This window comes from Parus major, chromosome 2 (assembly GCF_001522545.3).
Source record: "Parus major isolate Abel chromosome 2, Parus_major1.1, whole genome shotgun sequence".
Classification (NCBI taxonomy): domain Eukaryota; kingdom Metazoa; phylum Chordata; class Aves; order Passeriformes; family Paridae; genus Parus; species Parus major.
In genome coordinates this window covers 14,226,245-14,237,936 of record NC_031769.1, presented here as the reverse complement: position 1 = coordinate 14,237,936, position 11,692 = coordinate 14,226,245, and the positions used below count along the sequence as shown (strand labels likewise).

Sequence of the window (11,692 nt, the reverse complement as noted above, 5' to 3'; positions counted from 1 at the left end):
AAATCCCTAATTTTGATTATTTAAAAGAAAGCTAACTGAACAAGACAAGATCTTTCAAGCAGTGAAGAAACACAATGTGGAGACATACAGTTTCATGTTGGTCACAACAAATGTACTATCAGCTTGGATTTCCTCTTCTTCCTTAATGTCTCAGGTGTTTGCCCACAGCTCTTTCAATTAAAAAGAATCCTCTCCCATCCCCAAAATAAAAATTAGAATATTAAGACCGGAACAAACCCATCTAGATATTGTAATAACAAAATGCTTTATTTTTGGGGAATACAAGGAAAAGTGTGACATCCTCATTATCAAATTGCTTTTAAAAGGCATTCTTCCTTCGAAAAATGTTACACTCGCAACAAACGGTGACCGGTGAACAAGCCCTCTCATGTAGCAGCAGGAATTCTTTCTTTACAGCCAAAGGCAGGGTTTGAATAACATACAGCCACAGATTCCAACCCTGTTGATATTTTCTAGGGCACAGGCTCAGCACTGCTCGGTGTGACAGCCCAGAGGGAGGCTGATAACACAGCGCTGAGACGGGGCTTTCGCAGTTCTCACCCAGGTCGCTTTGTAACAAACCACAAGACTTCACCATTACCACAAGAAGACACTGAGAAAGCCACAAGGTTACTAATCTTCTCGCTCATCTCCAAAAACTTTTCATGCAAGCCCTATGCTCGTGAAATTCTCGTACCATCAGTCTGGTTACAGCTCGGTGTGTCACCACACAGTCCCTCTGCTGCCAGCCAGGGCTGTGGGTGAGAGGGACGCTGCAGACCTAAGGCTACTGACACCATCCCTTCCTCAATGTAATTGTTTCCTGTACAGCGGGCTCCAAGCTGGGATGTGTTTTAAAGACCACAAATTTATATCCAGAAATTACTTCTGCCCTCTCTGAACCTCATGTTAGAATTCAAGTTGTTAAAGAAGGGGACTGGGAAGTTCCTAAAACTGTCAGGTTATAAAGTAGGCATTCATGTTTCAGTCCAGTGTGACAGCTCTTTATCACAAGTGGTATCCATCCATGCTAAGGGGTAAGATACATTGGTCTTGTTTAAAGGTGTTGTCTGAAGTGGGTATGGTAAACTCTAAAAGAACTATTGGTTTTCTTTATTCAGGTTAGACATAACAAATATGTCAGATACAGCAGTTAGTCTAGAAAAATACATTTAAAAAAATCTTCAGCAGACCATGCTCCCTGTAACAAAATCTTTCAAAACCAATTTTACAAATTATTCTACATTAATGTAAAAAGAAAATCTTAAATTTAGCATTGTGGATTCCATCAAACATCTATCTATCAAAACATGACTTTCACTATCTGTAGATGTTAGAATTCATAAAACATTTTTCTAATGTATCCTGTACATATTAAATAACCTAAAAGGCTCTTCTTGTAGTGCATTAACAATTTAGCAAGCACACTCAGTATTTCTCCAGTACCATTTGCATTACAGTTATTTGCCCGCAAATGTAATTAACATCTAAAAGTGCACACAGTTAGATCTCCCTCCCTCCCCATAACCTGTTTCCCTGCTGAAACCCAGACATCCACTGGAAACATTATGCTACTGCAGCTAACCTACCCATGATTAGAAATGTGCGACTAAAGTGATCTTAAACTATACAGGAACTGAATTATATACAGGAATCAAAAGGACAGGCTGTATTTACATCAAGAATGAACTTCCACTACCACAGCATGATACCAAGAACTCCATACAGTGTTACAGTCGGTATTTACTTAGGACTTTAGCTTTAGATCAGTATAACACAAAACTTAGCTCAGGACATACCCTGAAAAAATGAACATGTTTATTAAATATTACTTCTATTATGCCCCAAGACAAATAACCATTGCAGGCTATTCTTACAAGTTCAGTGTTTGAAATAGTGTAATAGTGTGCTGCTCTATGAAGCAGCAAAGAACTTCCAGAGAGGTTGCTGGGGAAAAAAAAAGAAAGAAATAAAATTAAAAAAAGAAATAACAATAGAAAAACAGGAGAAAAAGAAGGAAAGAGGGCAGCAGATATCAAGTGAAGAATTAGATTTGAATAACTAAACCAAACTGTTAGCGCAAGCCTATGACAGTCACTGCATGCAGAACCCCTTGGAAAAGTGTTATACAGATCTAAGTAGATTGTAATAAACAAGCTTAGGATGTACCTTCACTGAATTTTTCCATACCAGGAAAAATGATAGGACTTTTCCCCATCATATGGAAGAATTTTGAGATTAAATTCCAGATTACCCAGTCTGAGATTATTAGTTTTACTCTCCAAGAAATCCAGTGTATGAACCTATATTAAGTTTTTCCAATACCTTAAAAAAGGCAAACTATAAACTTGTCAATTCACTTTTTATATTGAACTTTTCAAAGAAATCTGAAGTGTTGTCTTTAATTCGCATTAAAGTGGTCAAACATTTCTCCTGTTTCTTCCCTCCCCAAAAGTGCAAAAAAAACAAGTTGCTTCTTGGTCCACAAACATAAAACATCATATATAGCAAGAGGTTTTCCTTCTGATGGAGTACTGCTGCCAACCCATCACTTCCAGTTTCTTCTCCAAGAAAAACGTCAGCGTCCAAAGATGGAATTCAACTCCAGTAGAATTAACTCTACAATCTGATTCTGGTATACTGTGTGGACTGCTATGTTACCAGTCTCTTTCTCTGGTTTTAATAAAGTTGGACCAAAAACTATTGCTATACTTTGATAGGTCATTCGGTTCTTTTCTCCATTTTCTACAACTCTGAAAGAGAAAAAAATACACAACAGAGCGATTTATCAGTGTTAGGGCAATAGGATGACAGCAAAAGACATATCCCAAAGCAATTGGCTATTCAGAGTATTTATTTAATGAGTAGTCTTGCTAATAGGACATATAGCTGCTGTAATTCCCCTCTCTATGAAAAAGGTTTTGTTTTGAAACGTCATTCTTGGTCCTCTCACAGTCCCTCTAAAGGACTTGGCAACAAACACCACAACTATGAAACATAGTGTCTCAAGAGTGGTGCTCTGCAAGCTCATACCCAAACAGACTGATACACTGCTTTTATCAAGTCCAGCATAAAAAAATGCAGGAAGAACTGTCACTTGGTACTTTTAATTGGATTCTTTAAGGGAGGATCAGCAACACAAAGCCTTCTGTCTGTCACTTACCTTTTCAGGTGTCTAAAGAGTACCTGCATCGTGTCCTGATTTGGTTTTGGCAACTGTTTGATTAAATCTTTAACAGCAGGGACACGCTGCCTTGGTTCTTGCTCTGCAAAAGGGTGAGGTTGAGAAACCAAAGTTCAGTATTTTTGTTTGAAACTTCAGCATATAATTTAAGAGCTACGGTTTGCAGTGCTAATTCGAGATAGAACACTGCCACCTCCCGGCCGGCACCGGCATCACGGACACGTAACCCCGGACAAGTCACCCCGATTACCACCAAAACATCTTTCTTGTGTCCAAAATAACTTAAAAAATTGTACAGGAGTTATTTAAACCCCATATGCAAGTTCTCCAGACTTACTAATTGCATTGACAAAGTCATTGAAGTGGTTGTAAGTGAACAGCGGCTCTGGCAATTCTCTGAAGAACATTTTTAGAGCTCCTGTAATGACATGTATATCTTCCCATTTACTGTCATTCAAGTCCAGCTTCTCATCTGAGAGAAAAATAAATAATTAATGATAATACTTCAACTATAAAAGCTTTTTTTTTTTTCCTTTTAAATAACTCAACTATTCTTCTGTACTAATTGCTTTCAAAGCAGAGAAGACTTTGCTCCACTTCAGCACATTCCATATCCCATTCTGGGATACAGAGCTGCAGCAGCAGATGGAGATGGCTAAACTCTGTCTACTGCACTACACACAGTTCCCCTACTGCTGGGGCATTTCCAGAAGGGAACAGGAGCTGCTGACATAACAGAAAATCTACTGTTAGATCCTGTCAATCAGGAAACGAGAGGTCAGATTGTGGATGGGCTACACTAAGATACTGCCAGAAGAAAGGGTTTGATACACAGAGTACAGTGAAGAGGAGCTAAGCCCTTCCCCCACTTAAAGGCAGTATTATTATTATTATTATTATTAAAAGCAAATTTCACTAAAGAAGCATTAATGTACAATTCTAATGCTAGTGGAAGCTTAACATGCTTGCTGCTTTCCCATAAGGTAGTGAGTTATTTTGTTTGAAATTATCCCCCTTTCTCAAATTCTATTACCATCCTTTTTTAGAATTCTGTTCTAGCAATGCCTCTGTGGTCCACACCAGACTAAACCTCCAGAATATCAGGTTTTTCAAGTGATGTATGTTATTTACATAGTCAGTTCTGTAATTCTGAAGTAACTTTATTTCAAATATGACAGACATTTCTCATGATATACTACAGTTACAGAGAAATCTTTTTCCTCAGCTTTCTATGAACTTCAACAATCTGAAAGTATATGCCATTGTACTTCAATTAAAGCTTACCATGATTGACTGCAAATCTCAGCTTCTGTATCACAGCAAGATTGCCACTAACTCTGTATAAGCCATCAATATCTAATCCTGAAACAAAGGGATAAATCAATTTTAATACCTTACATATGTATAGATCCACACAGTAAAATTAAAAGGAAACCCACCTTGTAACAAAGAATTAAAAGTTAAGCTAGCTTGTTTTGATGGGCAGGGCATATAAGACAGAGGAGGTTTAATTTGCTGACTCAAGTTTGGGAGCATCAAGCCCAAAGAAATCTCTAAAACTTCCTGTTCAAGTAGTAATGAGGCAACAGCTCCAAGTTACCCCAATGAGATCAGATGTCTTGTTTAAGGTACTCTTGGTGGGTGGGCAGGGGAACACATGGGAGTCCAACATGCAACAACCAGGTAGTTTGTGGATACAATGTTCAATTTTTAATGAATGGTTAAGAAAATCCCAATCAAGTCATGCATAGAGAGCTGTCAAGTGACCAGGTTTACATGGAGAAGGAATGATGTACATGCACACCCAGAGCTACCCAACAGCCTACAGAACTAAAATGGGCAGCCTGTGCCTTACAAGACTGCACACTCGACCAGGAAAGAATAAAACTGTGTCTCTGTGGTTGCTACTGCAGTCACTCCGCAGTGATTAGGAGGTAAAGAAATTATCTGAAAAGCCACTTGGACGCAGCAGGTGAGTCACTGCCTCTGAGAGGGTAAGTGTTGACAGAATACCTGCAATTCCCTGTAGCTCCTCAAGCAGTTGTCTGATGCAACACAGCACAGTTACCAGCACCATCTGATATATCCCTTTTCCCCATAATCCACTAGTCAATCCTTTACAGAAAGGACTGATTTGAAGTGTATTGGTAGAAGGAGGAAGAGTTGGAGAGGTAGGGAAAAAAAGCTGTTCATTTCTGTCAGCTTCCCCTCAGGTATTTAAAAAAAGAAAACTTCACTATCTTCACTGCAGTCCTGCCCTTAAAATAAAAAAGAAATTTAAAAACAAAACAAAACAAAAATCACCAAAAAAAAGGAAGAAAAAATAAGAAAGCAAAATAGCGCCTTTCTTCAGATCACAAATGGAACAAAGCCTGATGCCACAAGCAAGGTGGCAGTTTGTCAGACTGGAATAATGCAATGGAAGCAGTTTTTCTCCCCTCCCAGGCCATAAGATAGAAGCACTGACAAAGAAGACTACAGGATAGATGAAGCTCCATGGACAATGCCTCAGGATTCACATGTATTGCCCTGTAACACTTACCCTGATACTCAAGAGAATGTTCTCAGATTAAGAGACTGGTAAATATCTGAATGATGATTATGGAGATGCTATAATCCCCCTCTCAGTCATCTTTTCCAAGAGATAAGGCAAAGACAACAGCAAGAAACAGGCAACAAAACCCACAGACTACGGCCAAGTCAGGAGTCACAACCGACAAATTTTCAACAAAAATGCAAAGATGTGCTTTACAGCAGACAGCCCAGAATGTCTTATGTAGCTTTCAAACAAAGAGTTCTTAGTTATTAGGTAGGAAACACGTATTTTCAATGAAAGCAAACAAAAAACTGAGTCAATATGTGGACACTGAAATCTCCAGAATTGCATAAAATTTAGCAATTCATGTAAATGGCTGAAGGGCATCAAACCAACAGACTGGTCTTCGGGCAGTCAGTGCATACACATACAAAACATACATTTTTCCTAAAAGTTGGTTCCAAGGAAGTTTTAATAGAAGTGATTGCTAGCATGCTTAAGCCTTCCAAAAATGAATAGTTGCATTTCGATAGTGTCACTTTTAATCTGCAAAAAAAAGAACTTGATGAGCTGAGCTCTTCTACTACTTCTTGTAATCCCTCTTCCCTTGGAGCCTTGCTGCCAGGAGGCTGTCCTACTTCTCCTCAGCTTGAAATGCACTGAAGCAGATCAGTTTCTGAGATACAAGATTTCCTCCCCTCTCTCCACTTTGGATCCCACCTATGTCCTCACTCTTGAAAACCCAACGCTAACTCCAGATACGAGTTTCAGATTAATTTCCCCAAATAAATCAACTGCATTTTAAGATTAAAATGTTCAACATTAGGAGTGGTGAGCTAGATGGATTTGTAAACAAAAAAAATTCAACCATACCATGTTCCTCAACATGCTCAATGCACAGCTTCACGAACTTTGGCACCGTGCTGTTTTCTCTTTGACACAAGCTGGTGAGATTTGAACCAAAAACTTGATCTGGAACCAAGTAAAGAGACTGATTTACAGTGGAACAGGACTCGAGTGACAGAACTAGTTCAGGTTAAAACAAACCTCTACAAAGGGCAAGGTCTACTGGATACAATTGTTGCAGTATTGGAGAGGAAATAGGAAAGTTTTGAAAAGAGTTCTCAGCAGCTCCCAGCAAGAAAAAGCTCCCAGCAAGAAGAGCGACAGCAGCTACACAAACGTGAGCCTCCAGGAAAGGAAGATCTGCTACTAAAATAACTTTAATCCATCAGGTGATTCTTTTAAGAGTCATTTAGTCAATAATGTTATAAGAAATTTAATAGATTCAAATGTGTCCTGCTACACTCCATTCCTGTCCCAAGTTCAACATGCATTTATTGTAATCTTTGTTATAAATTCAAAGAGATAATTAACTGGAATGAAAGCTTTTGGCATTGCTTGGGAAAAAACCCTGCAAAATGTCATCTTTCACTGCACCCACTGTTTAACACAGCATTTTATATTCATTTATTTTAACATAGACTCTTCTGACACAAATTTGTAAATGACAGATTCTACCTCAGAGCTCTGAATGGATGCAAGTCTGACCATGCAGGCAACCTGGCTGCAAGGTCAGAATCTAAATACAGATATTTATGGGCAGTGGTAAATCTGAGTCTTATTTTCAAAACTACACTATCCAGGGGGAGTATTTTCCAACATAAAGTGGAGCAAAAATGAAAATTAGCTTGGAGAGAGATCAGCTTGCAACATGTTAATTCTTCTTGCTCAGATTATCAATCTTTGGTGTTGAACGTTACCAAAATCTTTGATAGATCCATTTCTATGGCTTTCATCAAAGATGCCCAAATAATAGATGGTCTCTTCTATTCATATGCATGAGGGTGACATGGGGTCTTGAAACAGAGAAGCAAAGATTCCACTATTAAAGGGAAGGAGTGTTTGCTGGTTTGTTTACTCTGTTAAATTAGGTACATAAGTGGCCATCTTCCCAGAATCTGGTGTGTCTTACTTCAGAGCTGCAAAAGAGAGACTGCTCTTGCATTTGCATCATGCACAGCATTTAGCCCATTTTTCATGTTCAACAATTTCAGTAGATTAACAACTCCTGCATGTTGACTAGTGCTTTGGGAAACCCAAACATCATACTAAACCAATTTTACAGTATGAAAATGGGCATTTAATGGCATTATTAGCTGGATATGATAAGGCCAGTGGTCCACACCACCTCAGTGCTGTGGCAGCTACTCACGCAGCGAGCTTTATAAGCAGAATCAGTAGCAAAGGATTGAAAAAGCCCACGCAGCAGAAAGCCAGGCTAGCATGCAGCTGTGGCAGGTAAAGCAATGCAGATTAGGTAGCAGAAGAAAATAGTAGCATGTAACGAAGTAATTTGCTACAATTGCCTTCAACTTTAATAATTTCAACATAAACAGGAGCAGTATTTTTTCTTCACATCTTAAAAGTAACTTCTGTTGTTTTGATTTTCAATGTAACAAAACTTTGACACAGTTCCTTCTCCACTTAGCACATGCTGTTTCAAGTGGATTTTTTCTTCCAGAACTTTTCACTAGTTTTCTGCTCATACTGGATTTGCCAAGCTTCCCATTTACTTAGTTTGTTCTGCAGCAGCCACAAAAGTACACTGGGCTTTTAAATGAAGACTTCTGTATTCTTCATTCATACAATAAATGTAAAGCTGTACAGTGCACATCCAACTTTTAAAACTTACACCATGCTTTTAAATAAAAAACAAACTCTTCATTCCTTAATGCCTTTATTAAAAATCCAATCATCAGCACGCACATGTACAAATTAAACTTGGCTTAGTGTTCACTGTTGCCAATGTCAGAAGTTACGTCACTGAGCCATGACATGAATACTAAGTTGTAAAGCAGAGCAAAATGTCAAAGTCTGGGAATAATGCTTCCTTATTCCAAACAAAATTTCCATCATTTACAAATAAATTATATTTGCAGATACACAAATATATCAAACGCCACATGCAACAGAAGCACACCTGTTAAAGTATGCGGTGAGGCAAATCACAGTAGGATTTGGTCTGGTATTTGCCTACCCATATGCTATTTTGACCCTAGTAGAGCACCACCTACAAGTCCTGCTAAAGTATACAAATAAATAAATAAATGAAATTTTACAATGAGCACCAAGTCAATAATTTACACAAACACATTAACTTAAACCTGTGCAAATACTGTTCTCTCAAATTTCTACAAGTGTGACAAAAAGAAATCTTTCATAACTTTGATTCAAGAGTATATGTAACACTCCTTGTGAAACAATTAAAACAATGTATACATTCAAAAAAAGTTATGGGAAAAAGATGTTTAAGTTAAGACTCCTGTAACCTCATCCTGGTTTTCCTAAATATTTCATTTCTTATGATATGGCACATGATTGTCTGGTTCCACACGTGCTAAAACACCCTTGTGGAATGGGTGAGCACACACTCTCAGCTCTGTACCCCAAAGGGCTGCTCTTTCCCGTCTGCACAAATGAGGTCAGATATCTGAATTTCCAGCTCAGAAGGGTGGGATGCAGTGCTTCTTAGCTAGAGAGTCCAAGTCCAAATGGGCTCCTGGGCCCCCAGTTTTCACTGCAGTTTGGCCAGCAATGAGCCGAAGGAGAAGGCATCCCCCGAGCAGTTTAATGGCTAGTAACAGCACTCAGAAGTACAGCAATCACCAGTTCCACTATACATCCAAGACTTTTGTTAAACCAACAATACACATGTATTTTACTCTGAAACTAGACCATTTTAACCCCATTTTACACATGAACTACTAAATTCAGCTTATCAAATTACATCCTTTGTTAAAAAGGTTCATTTACCCTTAATGTAGCCTTTTTCACGGACAGCTTGTAATGTAGGGCGCCGTGTAAGAAACTTCTTGAGCTTCGTTTTGGTCTTTTTCTGATCTGTGGAGTCTATATTGCTGGGTGCTTTCACTGCTGTAAAGAGAAACACATTTAGCATTACTACCCACAGAACCAACACTGCATTTATCAGCCAAGGAACCAACATTAAAAGAAAAAAACAATTATGCTCCAAAACACACAAAAAACCTATTCAAATTTGCAACACATCCCTAATTTTTTTCCTTAACTTTCTGGAACTCCTTGTAAATAGCATCCTTTTTTCAAACTGCCAAGAGACGACCCTGTCACTAAAAACTTGCAAAACCAACTAAATGGGAGCTTACATATGCAATTGATATGGAAATTTAAAAATGCAGCTACGTTTCAAAACCAGTCCTGCCTCTCATTAGGTTAACTAATTCGAAAGAAATAAATATTTTTTTGAAAATTACATATAGGGCCTGGAAGGAAAAGACACAAAACAATCTGCCTAATTAGTCTATTTCTGTGCACCGGTAGTTAATTCCAGCATCAAAAAGACGTTTAGCTCCAAAATTCTGAATGTGTAATTTAAACTGCTTTGTTTTTCTAAACAGCCAAAACATCAGCAGCAACTTAGTGAAATTGCACCCAAGTTAATAGTGCAAATATTTACAGATGCTGTGCCACAGATAAAACACAATTCCAATCAGTAAAACAACAAAAGAATTCTTATTCAAAACTATTTATAAATAAGTCAGATACTATTTGTGCATTTGATAACACCTTGAAAATATTTCATTTCACCACTGCTTATTTTCCCCTGTTTTAAATATGTCATACAACAGGAGCTAAAGACATTTCACACTTCTTTTCTTCTTCTTCCTTTTTTAAAGTATGATTAATAAAACATGGAAGAAAATTTACCAAGTGGCAGCAAGATGTAGAATGAACTATATTAAGATTGTTTCCAAATGTCAGTAGTTTCATTTTTAGCTGTCCTTTTGAATTCTTCCTATTTAAACATAAGATTGAAGATACAGAAAATGAAGACTGGCATTGCTAGAATCAATTAATGGAAAATTTTCAACTCACAACGAAGTTTCTTGGAGTCTTTATTTTCTTTCTCTTTGTCTTGTTTTTCCACTCCAGGGGAATCTGGTATCTCATCATCTAATGCTTCATCAGACTCTATTACCTGTTGGATTTAAGAAGATATGCAGTGCTCAGTTTGCCAGTTCAGAAAATACAGCATTAACACATGCATTTCCTGCAGACAGTTCTGCAATACACAATTTTTCCCCCAATAATGACATTCAGTTTGTTCTTTCCTGAACTCTAGATGTTGAACATCTCCAGACACAACACCACTCTCATTGGCAGAGTGAGTAACTTTGAGAAACTCTATTTCATCACAAGACCCAATAAAGAAAATGTTGTTGGGCACTGAACAAAGTACAAACAGCCTTTCATGATAACACTTCATTACATCAACCAATAAACAACAGAAGTGATTTTTGGTTGGGCTTAATTTCCAAATACACTAGACAAACATCAGCTATTTAATGGTCTGCCACAGAAATGCCTGACTGATAGAATAAAAAAAAAATTCTGGCAGGAATTTACCCAATTCATTTTCTCTGCAAGTAAAATTTTCTTAATAGAAAATAGAACTATCAGTTGGAAAATCTCACTACTGTCAAAATATACACTGAATTCCCTCTGAAAAATAAGTGTACTGGTGCTTAAAATTCTTGTCCTATGTTCCTGCTATCTCAGCAAATTCTCATTGAACATTATCAAGTGAAAACACAGACCATGTTGAAGCGTGGAGGCAGATACCAGAGTGCTGATCTTACCTGCAGCCCATGCTATGTGTGTGACTGCAGATACACCAGAAAACGGGAAAAGAAATCTCCTCAGTTTCAGTACAACATATTCCCTTCCCCAACTGTGTATTTCATACTTCACTTCAACTGAAGCAAACTAGACTGCTACACAGTTGCCAAAATCTGACTGCAGAGTGCCTTCTTTACAAGGAAGAAAACTGTAAAAATGAGGCAGGGCTGTGCACTCCAGAGCACTGAGTAAGCAGCAGCATGACTTTATGGACTAAGCTGCACTTTAACCTGTAGGGCAGTGTTAAACAC

The 11,692-nt window shown here is 38.0% G+C and overlaps 1 protein-coding gene across 8 annotated transcripts in view; it reads right to left on the bottom strand.

Moving 5' to 3' along the window:
- Window positions 1–242: 242 nt before the first annotated feature.
- Window positions 243–11,692, bottom strand: part of ARHGAP12 (Rho GTPase activating protein 12) — a 74,914-nt gene continuing 63,464 nt past the window's right edge. For all 8 annotated transcript variants that reach the window (XM_019005713.2, XM_015618678.3, XM_033520637.1 and 5 more), the window contains 7 exons: window positions 10,638–10,740; window positions 9,537–9,656; window positions 6,594–6,692; window positions 4,469–4,546; window positions 3,522–3,656; window positions 3,164–3,266; window positions 243–2,753 (listed from right to left, as the gene is read on the bottom strand). In XM_019005713.2, the coding sequence (XP_018861258.1) occupies window positions 2,579–2,753; window positions 3,164–3,266; window positions 3,522–3,656; window positions 4,469–4,546; window positions 6,594–6,692; window positions 9,537–9,656; window positions 10,638–10,740 (813 nt within the window). In that variant the 3' untranslated portion in view covers window positions 243–2,578. The remainder of the gene's footprint in view (window positions 2,754–3,163; window positions 3,267–3,521; window positions 3,657–4,468; window positions 4,547–6,593; window positions 6,693–9,536; window positions 9,657–10,637; window positions 10,741–11,692) is intronic.